The sequence below is a fragment of the Carassius carassius genome, chromosome 37, assembly GCF_963082965.1.
Source record: "Carassius carassius chromosome 37, fCarCar2.1, whole genome shotgun sequence".
Classification (NCBI taxonomy): Eukaryota; Metazoa; Chordata; class Actinopteri; order Cypriniformes; family Cyprinidae; genus Carassius; species Carassius carassius.
This window is the reverse complement of record NC_081791.1, coordinates 19,726,233-19,739,038: the sequence shown is the minus strand read 5'-3', so window position 1 is coordinate 19,739,038 and position 12,806 is coordinate 19,726,233. Positions and strand designations below refer to the sequence as shown.

At 37.5% G+C, this 12,806-nt stretch overlaps 1 protein-coding gene across 1 annotated transcript in view; it reads left to right on the top strand.

Moving 5' to 3' along the window:
* LOC132118301 (ubiquitin conjugation factor E4 B-like) overlaps positions 1–12,344 on the top strand; it is a 28,513-nt gene extending 16,169 nt beyond the window's left edge. The window contains 21 exon segments of the mRNA XM_059528052.1: positions 1,194–1,335; positions 2,005–2,105; positions 2,626–2,740; positions 4,139–4,222; positions 4,427–4,483; positions 4,567–4,683; positions 4,792–4,890; positions 6,319–6,432; positions 6,588–6,786; positions 6,882–7,020; positions 7,912–8,011; positions 8,905–9,032; positions 9,131–9,229; positions 9,325–9,560; positions 9,643–9,769; positions 10,036–10,180; positions 10,425–10,559; positions 11,104–11,295; positions 11,380–11,554; positions 11,818–11,964; positions 12,095–12,344. Coding sequence (XP_059384035.1) covers positions 1,194–1,335; positions 2,005–2,105; positions 2,626–2,740; positions 4,139–4,222; positions 4,427–4,483; positions 4,567–4,683; positions 4,792–4,890; positions 6,319–6,432; positions 6,588–6,786; positions 6,882–7,020; positions 7,912–8,011; positions 8,905–9,032; positions 9,131–9,229; positions 9,325–9,560; positions 9,643–9,769; positions 10,036–10,180; positions 10,425–10,559; positions 11,104–11,295; positions 11,380–11,554; positions 11,818–11,964; positions 12,095–12,156 — 2,713 coding nt within the window. The 3' untranslated portion in view covers positions 12,157–12,344.
* Positions 12,345–12,806: the final 462 nt, after the last annotated feature.

The window sequence follows — 12,806 nt, the reverse complement described above, 5'->3', positions numbered from 1 at the left end:
ATTAATCTATGCCCACTACTAATATATATATATATTAGGGGTGTAACGGTACGTCTATTCGTACCGGACCGTTTCGGTACAGGGCTTTCGGTACGGTGCATGTGTGTACCGAATGAACGAATGCAATATTTTGTGTGCGGAACATAGGTACATTTTCGTGTTTCCAAACGAACATATTAAGTAGCGGAAGTCTCCGCGTTCAGCGCAAATCCCGCCCTGCAGCTGATTCTAAGTCCGGTGACACACTGACCTTTACGCAATAACGAAATCTGAGCAGGTCTAAAAACTTAAACTGTTGATGCTGCATTTTACACTTTGGAAAAGTTATATATATATATAAATATATATATATATATATATATATATATATATATATATATATATATATATATATATATAAATATATATATATATATATATATATATATATATATATATATATATATATATATATATATATATATATATATATATATATATATATATATATATATATTTTAAATATGAGCAGGCCTACAAACTGGGATTGGTAATGCTGCACTGTAATCAGTTATTTATTTATATTTTTCTTTATATTTTATTATATGATATTGGTTTGAGACTGAGAGTATTTTATTTAGTGGAGAACTTTGCAGCAGTATTTTATTTCTTATTCTTTTTTTATTTTATATATATTTTATTAAAAAGTATATACAAATTGTTAAAAAAAAGTTAATAGTAATAAACATGTATATATATATATATACATTTTTTATTATAATTTTTTTTTTTTTTTGGAAACCATGATGCATTGACTTTTGATCAATTTAATGTGTCTCTGTTGAATAAAAGACATTTTTTAAAAACTGACCTCAAACCTTTGAACAGTAATTCAAAATGGGCGAGATATGATTTATCAAGGTGTCTGATCAACAAAAACACAGCTTGCGTTGTGAGGCTGGCTTGTTCTAACCATTGCATGAAATGGAGATAAACCTTCATTTATATCTGATGTTATAGCAGTTCTAAAGATTGTTGTTTTGAAAGCTTGGTGGCTAGAGAAAAGGGAAACATTTAATTATGAAAGACATCTCCTTGGTGGCTAAAGCTATGTGGTTTTAATTATTTTCTCAGTTTGGGTTTTTCCCCAGAAGGTAAAACCGTTTTATCGAAGGCAGTATTTATCTCTCATAATTCTCTCTTTCTCTCTTTAGCCTGGGCGCATCCGGAGGGGGGATGGCTGGTGACTCAGGTAGTGACCGCTTTACCATTGAGTCCTGTAAAGAGACCGAGATGCTCAACTACCTCATCGAGCGTTTTGACAGTGTAGGAATGGAAGAGAGGAAGGCCCCAAAGGTAGCTGTGGATGAACACTGTAGATGCATTTCTACAATATTTATTCTGTACTCAGGCAATATAATTATATTTTCTGGTATAACAAGCATTACAAGAAAGTAATTGCTTACTTTAGCCTTTCATGAGGAGACATTTGTCAGTAGGTCAGAACAGAGGTGGACGTGTTGAGCAGGTGAAAGTGAAAGACATGTCTTGTCAAGCCTTGGGTAATTCCCACTTTGGTATGAGTCTTTCATGTTGTTCTCATTTATCACCCTGTCTACAGTAGACATGATGCTCTTATTATAATCAACTAAGCGACCAGAAGAGTTTGCTTGAGTATGTTGCTTCATGAAAGGCCTGTTTCAGTTTCTAGCACAGTTTCAACACTATTATCTGTCTGTCCAAAATAAACAAGTTACTTAAGTGAAAACGAAGTTAACTAACTTTTTTTTATTTATTTTTTTATTATTTTATTTTGCAATTAATTTTAATAAGGCTGCATGTAAAGCCAGATTGTGTGGTGTTTCTGGTCTGTGCTACTATGGCATTTTATATGAAAATATAAACAATATAATTATAATTGCATAGAAAATAAATATTTTCTCATTATTCAGCCATTTTGCTTCAAGCTCTGGGAGTTTGGTCTATGTTCAGACACAGTGTTATTTACATGCTTTTCTTTTTCAGATGTGCAGCCAGCCAGCTGTCAGTCAGCTGCTTAGCAACATTCGTTCCCAGTGCATTTCCCATGCTGCTCTAGTACTTCAAGGTGCCCTCACACAGGCCAGGTCAGTCACAATGCATTCTGAAGGTTTTTTGAAGGCATTTTCACATTAGAACTCTTAAGTGTTTGACGTTTTTTTCCTATAGTATAGTACAAACAATAGTTTGTTTCGGTCCAAACTCAAGTGCTCACCAAATTTATTTTTTAATTTTTTGCAGTGCTACACCGTTTGTACAAATGAAACGCTGTAATATGTCTCTTAAAGTATAAGCATTTTTGATAGCTGCCTGTTTATCCAGAAATTGATTTCAGGAAGCAGCTTCATTCTGTATGTGTTAAGCTTTCTCCTCTACATTCGTTGCTTGGCTACAAAACATTAAACATGATCTGCTGCTAATATAGCATTGGCGATGCAGACAAACAATGTGAAAAGAAGCCTCCGATGAAGGAGAGCAAGAATCAAGCTCCATAGTGTGAATACCGACCTAGTTTGATGCACGTTTTGTCTGTCAGTTTGAATGCATACAAGTGTAATACAATTATGAATGAGATTGCCCCCTTTCTTTCTCTTTGCCCTTAAATAGGCCCCCTCTACAGCCCTCCCTGCTGGTTCCCTACATGCTGTGCCGAAATCTTCCATATGGCTTCATCCAGGAGTTGGTGCGCATGACTCACCAGGAGGGGGAGGTGTTTAAACAGGTGGGAGTTGCAGCAGATTACAGAGACAGGCTGCATGCTGCGTCATATTACTTTTGAAGTTCAAGGGGTCTTTACTATTGATGTTAAACTCCTAGTGGTATTAAACATATTTATAAGTGGTTTGTTTGTTTGTTTTTAGTAAGAGTGGCTCAGGATTATTTATCATACATTAGGTTTTTTGGTTCCAGTTTGGACACTTTCGACCAGTGGTTCCCAAGCCTGGTCCTGGAGGTAGCCCGACATTGCACCTTTTGCCTGTTTTCCTAATCCGACACACCGGATTCAGGTCATCAGTTCATTAGTAGAGACTTCAAGACTTGAAATTTGTGTGTCAGAGAAAGGAGACATGCAAAATGTATAGTGTTGGGGTGCCTCCAGGACCAGTGTTGGGAACTACTGCTTTAGGCCCTGTCCCAAATGGCACCCTAAACCCTTGCGGTCTTCCTCAGAGTCCTCACTTTTGTGACGTAATGCCACATTGACTGTCGGGTAGAAGTGCGGGCTCAGCAGAAGTGCGTATCGAGGGCACATAACGGCTGCAAACGGGGGCGCTCGTGAGCACCCCTTTGAACGCTAAAATTATGAATGGAACACCCTACGGTCTCGTGGACTTAACGGTCACACACACGCAGCGGCCATTATAAGTCCGCAAGACCGAAAGTGCACATGAAGTGTTGCAATTGGTACTGGGCCTTAGACATTGCATTGCATTAGACATTAAAAATATCAGCATTTCATAAAGAAAACTGGCACAAGCACACTTTATAAGCAAAAATTGCACAGAAATATTAAAGGGTTAGTTCATTCAAAACTGAAAATTATGTCATTGACTCACCCTCATGTCGTTCCAAACCCATAAGACCTTTGTTCATCTTCGGAACACAGTTTAAGATATTTTAGATTTAGTCCGAGAGCTTTCTGTCCTTCCATTGAAACTGTATGTATGGTATACTGTCCATGTCCAGAAAGGTAAGAAAAACATCATAAGAGTAGTCCATGTGACATCAGAGAGTCAGTTAGAATTTATTGAAGCATCGAAATATATTTGGGTCCAAAAATAATAAAAAATTACAACTTTATTCAGCATTGTCTTCTCTTCAGTGTCTGTTGTGACCGTGTTCACAACACTGCAGTGCACCAAAGAATTCCTGACGGATCATGTGACACTGAAGACTGGAATAATAGCTGAAAGTTCAGCTTTGCCATCACAGGGAATAAAATACTTTTGAATATAAATTCAAACTATTTTTTTCAAGTTGTTAAATTTTAATGCATCAACTAAAAATTGCCTTCGGGTCAGATGTTTGAATGTCTTTCCAAAAGGGCAAAAGTCAAGTTAGTTCATGGAAAAGGTATGGAACTTTTGTCCTTATTTGATCAGTTTTGTTTTTCTTTCAGATCTTTGTTCCCATTCTTCAAGGGCTTGCTTTAGCTGTAAAAGAATGTTCTTTTGACAGTGACAACTTCAAGTTCCCTCTGATGGTAAGAGACTGTTTATTCTACCTTAAATAGCATAAGACTGCATTATAAGGCATGTTAGTACCAAACAAGCTCCATTGATTTATATATGAACACCGTTAGATATTTCTGGTATTCCCGACATGTTTCACATGGATTGCTCCTCTGAATCAGTGAAAGACTTTGTAGGCTTTTGTTTTGTCAATGACTGATTTTATTGTTTTACAGGCTTTGGCTGAGCTCTGTGAAATCAAGTTTGGGAAGACTCACCCTGTATGCAGTTTGGTAGGTTTTTAGGAGCTTACGAATTCAAGTCAGTCAGGTTATGCAGTCCACTGTTAATATTGTCTGTCTGCGTGTATTTTTAGATCACCTCTCTGCCATTGTGGTGTCCTGACCCTCTCAGTCCGGGGACAGGAAGAGAAATTCAAAGACTTTCCTTCCTTGGAGCGTTCTTTAGTCTTTCAGTGTTTGCTGAGGATGATGCAAGTCATTTTACTCCTTAAACAAATAAGACTAATACAAAAATTGATGCATTGATGAATGATGACAGGAAAGTGGTGTATTTTTACATCCGTTTTGCTGTTCTGTAGGCTAAAGTGGGAGACAAGTACTTCTCAGGCCCTGCCATCACAATGGAGAACACCCGAGTGGTCAGCCAGTCACTGCAACATTATCTGGAGTCTGCGAGGGTGAGCACCCATCATACCTAAAAATCATAGATTTTTTATGAGCTGCTTCAATATTGAGGGAATTTTCTTTTTATAGAGCAGGGGTGGGTGCAAGTGGAGGCTTCAGTTTTTGGTTTCTCTCAAATGATTATAAAAGTATAATTTCATGTGATTGCGGAAAGACTAAGAATGTGCATTCATTGTTAAGTTGCAACTTTACATAAGAATGTCTTCTCTAATAGAGAAAAAAGCTCCCTTTTCCCAGTTGTCATAAGTTTTTCACAGAATTAATAATAAAATAATTGAAATTAAATTTGAATATTTTAAATTAAATACCATATTTTGTGGGGAAAAGAGTTCAGAAATGCACTGTGTTGTGGAAAATGCTTATACACAAATTTATTGTTGAGCGTTATTGTCCAAAATAAATATACAAGCAAACTTCCCCTCACATAACTCTCTCATTCAGCTAAAATTCAGATGTGTGAGTTTTGTGGATATTTCTTTATGCTTGGTAATCAGATTATAAATATTATTCTTATCCAAGTATAATATTACAATGCTGAGTGATATACTGGTTCAAACGGTAAACCAGTTTTAATTACACTGTATAAATTTGAAAAAAACTGCATACGCACATGTGGCTAAGCAACATAGACACCCGTCGTGAATTTTGAGGGAATCCCTATTAGCTGCAAACACTTCTGATTAATAGGTGGAGAATATTTAGAACTATTAATAACACACAAGCAATTCCTAAACTTGGCAAATAAACCATCTGTAAAAAGGGACGTTAACAGAGGACAGAGACGCTGAAGATGAACACAAAGAGGAGAAAATACAGGAGCAGGCAGAGCAAACTCTCTTCACCATGCTCAAAATATTGGATGAAAAATTCTAAATACTGATTTGGGGGATTAAGTGACCCCAATGGGGACCCGAATGTCTTCAGGAAAATTTAAATGGTACTTTCTTTTCTTCTTACCTTCATATAAAGCATTTTAATGTAGTATTTAAAAGCACAGCTCTGCTTTATTTACAGCAGTAACCAGAGGAAACACTGTATTGCTACTGTTCCATAAGCGCCATCTGCTGTCGAGAGAGTGAATTTGTATTCTCATTCAGCCTGTGTAGAGATGTTCATTCTGTTTTGGCTTCAGACTTTTGAAATTATACAATCCAATTTACATCAAAAACTGCTCATGCTACATATAGCATGTTTGTTAGGATCATTATACAGTGGTTCTGAACATGATGAACCATAAAACCGTCAGAGTCCTAAAAAATGTGATACATTAAATTATTCCAGTCATTATTCCAATTACTCCAAATAATAATAAATAGACATAAAAACATTCAGCATAAATAAACATCCAAAATAAATGGATAGAATGCTGAAATTAGATTTGGTGAAGTATTTTGTAATTCCAAGTGTGTGCTGATTTTCAGGGAGATCTGTTTAAAATCCTGCACAACATCTTGTTAAACGGAGAGACAAGGGAAGCAGCTCTGAGCTACATGGCAGCTCTGGTGAATCGTAATGTGAAGAAGGCTCAAATGCAGGTATGTTTGCTCAAGTATGTGCTTCATTCTTTTTTATCTTATCGAGGTATTAATATTGACCATTTCTTTGTGAATGTAAAAAAAAAAAATGTCAAATTATTAAAAAATACAGTTTGTAAGTGCAGTTTGATTATTTTCTCCTCCTTTTTTCTTAGACCGATGATAAGCTGGTGTCCACAGACGGATTCATGATGAACTTTCTGTGGGTGCTGCAGCAACTCAGTATGAAGATCAAGCTGGACACAGTGGATCCTCTCTACATCTTCCACCCCAAGTGTCGGCTGAATATCAGCACAGAAGAGACCAGGCTCAATGCCACGATGGAGGACCTGAAGAGCTGGCTCTCTGAGCTGCGTGAGTGTGGGCTCTCTTCTGGGAAGAACAATTCACTTTAGACGCTCTGTTTGACTTCAGACAAGCCATTTACTGTTCCTTCCATTCCTCCTCAGATGAAGACCCGTCCAAGTTCTCAGAGCCCAAGTTCCCTACAGAGTGCTTCTTCTTAACGCTACACGCACATCATCTGTCCATCCTCCCGTGCTGTCGGCGCTACATAAGGAGGCTGAAGGCCATCAGGGATCTGAACAGGTGCTTTGCACAGATTCAGCCGTAAAAACAAATAAACAATTTGTTACCAAAACCATGTTGAGTAACGGTCTACTGTGAAGTCTGCACTAGTATGAAAAGGGAATGAAGTATGAAGATTAACTAGTTAAGGTGATCCTCAAAGTGGAACATCTTGCATTACTCATCGCTGATGTCAGATAGCCCATCATAGATATGATGTTCTTTGTCATGCTTTGTGAAAAAGCTCTTATTCTCTTTCTGATGAAAGAGAATTTACACAATCTCCAGTCTCAGATGATGACCTCAGATGATGCTAACACTGAAACAACATACAGAACTAACAAATATTGCTACTTACTATGCAATCACATTATAATTGCTTTTAATAGCGTTCATCGTCTGGTTGACTATGTCTTGTATAACTTTTTCTGAAAATTACTGTCATTTGCACATAAACTGATCACCACTTATAAGCTACTACTAAATATTGTAGAAACTTAATTTTCTGTAAAGTTGCTTTGCAATGAATTGTATCGTAAAAAGCGCTATACAAATAAACTTGGAATTGAATTGATGAGACAGGCTAATCCTCTCCTGTCCCAGTGCCTCTTGTAGAACTGTAGAGCAGTCATCTGAGTCCATAATGCCAGAATTATCAGTGCATGTGTTAGTGCTACATCAGTGGCAATGATTCAAGTCCTACACATTCAGATAGAAGGCAGCTCACATTGTTTATTGGCCTCATGATGCCTGACAGATCACCACAGGGACCCCTGCTGTCTGCAGCATGTATAACATTTAGATGGGCCAATTATACTATTGGGAGATGTTTATTTTTTTATGTAAGCTGTTAGAAGAGGTAATTTGCACAAGCTGAATGTGTGTGTGTGTGTGTGTGTGTGTGTGTTACAGAACTGTGGAAGAGCTGAAGAACAGTGAGAACCAGTGGAAGGATTCCCCGTTGGCAAGTCGTCATCGAGAGATGCTGAAGAGATGTAAAACACAGCTGAAGGTGAATGCTGTTATCCTTTATTAATAAAAAAATACTTGTTTATAAAAGTTTTTAAATGCTTATGAAAAAAAGAACATGGAAAGTGTGCCAGCTTTGATTTCTTAAAATAGCAACTATCTATTACTATGCTTGAGAAATAACTTTCTATTGTTGAGATTAGGGCAGCAACAGCTAATTGATTTAACAGATAATGAAAGTAACCAATGATTCCAGTAATGATTATTAGTCAGATCTTTGCCCTGTGCAAAAAGAGGCTCTATTAGCTTTAAAGTACTGAACAGTGCATTTACTTACACTATTGTTCAAAAGCTTGGACTCCATAAGATTTGTTTTTAAAAGAAATCAATATTTTTAAATGATCAAAAGTGATGGTAAAGACATTACTGTCTTACTTACAAAAATGTTAGTTAAGAATATCTCTTTTTCAAATAAATGCTTTACCTTTGAACTTTCTATTCAGCAAAATATCCTGAGATATGATGTATCATGGTTTCCACAAAAATATTAAGCAGCACAGCTGTTTTCAACATGGTAATAATAAATGTTTCTTGAGCACAAAATCAGCATATTACAATGATTTGTCCTAGAAATCTCTTGTCATGATTTCTGTTGATTTATCTTCTCATGTCACACTCAAAAAATTCAGATTTGCCATCACAAGAAAAAAAATACATTTTAAAATATATTGAATTAGAAATATTTTAATTTGTTTTGTTATAATATTTCTATTTGTTACTATATTTTTTAATCAAATAAATTCAGCCTCTGTCATTGCTAAACTTTGAATATTTAAATAGAACATGCACAGACCCTGAATGAATACTTTGTGTGTAAATATAGAATATATTTTAGAGTAAAGGACATGGGTATTAAGTAAATGTCTGTGTGGACAGAAACTGGTGCGCTCTAAAGCCTGCGCAGACGCAGGGCTCCTGGACGAGAACCTGCTGCGCAGATGTCTGCAGTTCTTCAGTATGGTCATCCAGCTCATCTTGCGTATGGTGGAGCCTGCCTACCCACAGTCAGTTCACTTAAGATACACCTGACCTTACATCCTTTTAGTCAGGTTAGTAGTCAAGATTGTTCTGTTCTGATTTCTTGTCTTTTATCACCTTTCAGCGTAACCCTGCCTCTGAACCCAGAAATCCCCAAAAGCTTTGCAGCACTGCCGGAGTTTTACATTGAAGATGTGGCCGAGTTCTTGCTTTTTATTGTGCAGTAAGTTTATGATAGTGCTGAAATAGGTGCATTGTAGTGTTAGAATCCAAATTTAGTTTTAGTGAAATGTGACTCTTTTTCTCATGTTTTTTTAGGTACTTTCCACAGGCTCTTTATGAGCCATGCACTGAAGACATTGTGACCTTCCTGGTGGTCTTCATTTGCAATCAGAATTACATTAAGAACCCATACTTGATTGCCAAGCTGGTGGAAGTGCTGTTCGTCACCAACCCTGCGGTGCAGCCGCGCACTCAGCGCTTCTTTGAGGTGATGGAGAACCACCCACTGTCTGTCAATCAGCTTGTGCCAGCCCTCATGAAGTTTTACACCGGTAAAAGGGGGTCTAAAACATTTTTTCAAAGTCTGTTCTATGCATTTAGATTTTTTTGTACTAAATGGGTGCGTTTTCTTAGATGTGGAGCACACTGGAGCCACAAGCGAGTTCTATGACAAGTTCACAATCCGTTACCACATCAGCACCATATTCAAAAGCCTTTGGCAAAACATTAACCACCAAGGCACCTTCCTGGAGGAGTTCAAGTGAGTTCACCAAAGATAATACTGTGTAAATTGAATTCGGCATTTGTGTATGTTTAAATTCAATGATATCAGCTACCGAGAAAACTATATTTATTGAACACCAATTTAAAAAATACAAAAATGTGTATATATATATATATATGAAAAATAAAACTTTAAGATTTAATTTGTCTAATTTATTTTACATTTTTATTGTTTAGTGAAATGTTTATGTATTTATTTTATACGTGTAAGTTAATCATACCTTTTTTTTTCTCTCTTTGCAGCTCTGGCAAACAGTTTGTGCGCTACATCAACATGCTAATTAACGATACAACTTTTCTGCTGGACGAGAGTTTGGAGTCTCTGAAACGCATCCATGAGATCCAGGAGGAGATGAAGAATAAAGAGCAGTGGGACCAGCTCCCCAGGGTCAGCACATACTGTATCACAACTTTACCAATAATTCCCTTACCTACCCTTTTAACTGCATTGTGTGTAATGGATATAATGCGTTGTTGTGCAAGGGGAAAAAGCATTAGCATTAAGGCTAAAATGAAGGGGAGTGACTTTTAAAGGGAATGGTTGTGCTGGAGTGTTTCTACTTGCATTAACACTTTTTGTGTTCTCCAGTTCCAATCAGATCTAATTTCATGTGAAATGTTCTGATCCTCAGGAGCAGCAGCAGAGCCGACAGTCCCAGCTGACTCAGGATGAGAGAGTATCACGATCGTATCTGGCTTTAGCAACAGAGACAGTGGATATGTTCCATATCCTCACCAAACAGGTCCAGAAGCCCTTCCTCAGGCCTGTGAGTACAGAAAAAAAAACACATTGACATTATCGTGACGTTCAGAAGTTTAAGGACGGTTAGGTTTTAAAAAATACTTTTGAAAAAAAGTATTTCAAGCTTAACGAGGCTTAATTTTTGTTTTAACTCTTTAATGACCCCAGACTTTTGAACAGTAACGTATGAGCAAATGAACAGGTTGTTATATTAATAGAAGCCTTTAATAAACCTATACAAACAGACAGTTGTAGAAATATAACTTAAGGAACATTTAAACAGACAACAAAGAAATCCACTTTTAAGGAAGTGCCTACAAAAAAAGGTTATTTAGGTTTGGTTAATGGGAAAAAGCATGAGGATTGTAATCTGCTGCTTGCCTGTAAATGAATCTCCCACGCTCTGCTCTCTGCAGGTATTTAGTCTTCAGGGAAAATTGAGCTTTGTGAGAGTGCACTTTTAATGACACTAACAGAGCAAATAGTCTATTTGTAGGTTGTTGAAGATGCACAAAAATGATAACGTTCCTTGTTATGATGACTCATTTATTTTCTGTCATACTGAACAGGAACTGGGTCCTCGTCTGGCTGCCATGTTAAATTATAACCTGCAGCAGCTATGTGGGCCTAAATGTCGAGACTTGAAGGTGGAAAACCCAGAAAAATATGGTTTTGAGCCAAAGAAGCTCCTGGATCAGCTCACTGACATTTATCTGCAGCTGGACTGTGCCCGATTTGCTAAAGCCATCGCAGATGATCAGGTCTGTATTTGCTCAAGTTCATGCTGTTTGGTGCTTCGCAAGAAAAACATGGGGTCAATTTTTTTCTCTCTCTCTCACTTTTAGCGATCATACAGCAGGGAGCTGTTTGAGGAGGTTATTTCAAAAATGAGAAAAGCGGGCATAAAATCCACTATTGCTGTTGAGAAATTCAAACTGCTGTTGGAGAAGGTGGAGGAGATAGTAGCCCGCAATTCTCAGTCTGAGATGGATTACAGTGATGCCCCAGATGAGTTTAAAGGTGAGAGTCATCAAGTTTTTATTTGGTGCTCAACATTGACAAACAATTGTGCTGCTTAATATTTTTGGGGAAACATAGGGTTAAAAGAAAGTTCAATAGCATTTTCATTTGAAATATAATTTTTCTGTAGCATTATAAAGGTATTTAGATCAGATGCAATGCATCCTTGCAGGAAGTATTTTTCGGTCTACAGCAAATTGCTACAAATTGAATAGTTTTAATAGTTGATTGGAGTAAGTAACATTGACACCCCATCTACACAGACCCACTGATGGACACACTCATGAGTGATCCCGTGCAACTTCCCTCTGGTAACATCATGGACCGAGCCATCATTCTGCGACACCTCCTGAACTCTCCCACTGACCCCTTCAACAGACAGCCTCTCACCGAGAGCATGCTGGAACCAGGTACCCACACACACAGCTTTACAAAGACTGCATGAGCTGCCTCTTTCAGCACTGCTGGCAAATGCACTCTATGACTTCCCTTTTTTTAGACTGTGTAATGCTGACTCCATGCTTGTCTCTCTCTCCACAGTCCCAGAGCTGAAGAAGCGCATCCAGGCCTGGATGAGAGAGAAGCAGAGTGGCCGTGTTTGAGTGTTCTCAGTGAGCCAAGCTTGCCCCGCAGTTTAAATGTTTTCACCACGCTGGAAGTGAAATGAAGAGAGAGAAAGAGAAAAAAATATGACCGTACCTAAATGGTTCCCCCCACCTTTATCGAGCCACTGACTTGAAAGGCTCAAGATTCAAAATTGAAACATAATAAAGTTTAGACTTTTGAAACATTTTGATTTTGCATTTGTATGTCTGCAAACATACCAGTCTGAAAGGGTACGCAGTCTCACACCATAAAAGTTAAAGGGATAGTCCACCCAAAAATGAAAATCTGATGTTTATCTGCTTACCCGCAGGGCATCCAAGATGTAGGTGATTTTGTTTCTGCAGTGCAAACTGAGATTTTTAACCGAAATCATTGAAGTCTGTAATCTTATAATGGATGTGAAAGGGAATCACATTTTTTTCCCCCTCTGATTCACGCAATGTCCAAACTGTTAGAACTCTCCTGAACACGTCCTCCTATGCACATTCTCAAGCAGGCGTGTGAGGCGTCTAAACGCTTTACAGTTAAATAACAATATAAATACTGTTCCGTTTCTTGCATAGATCGATCGTCTTGTGTCTTTACACATCAATGTATTGTCACGAGCAACAGGGTTTACTTTGGTTTTGTTTGTGTGTGTTTTTTT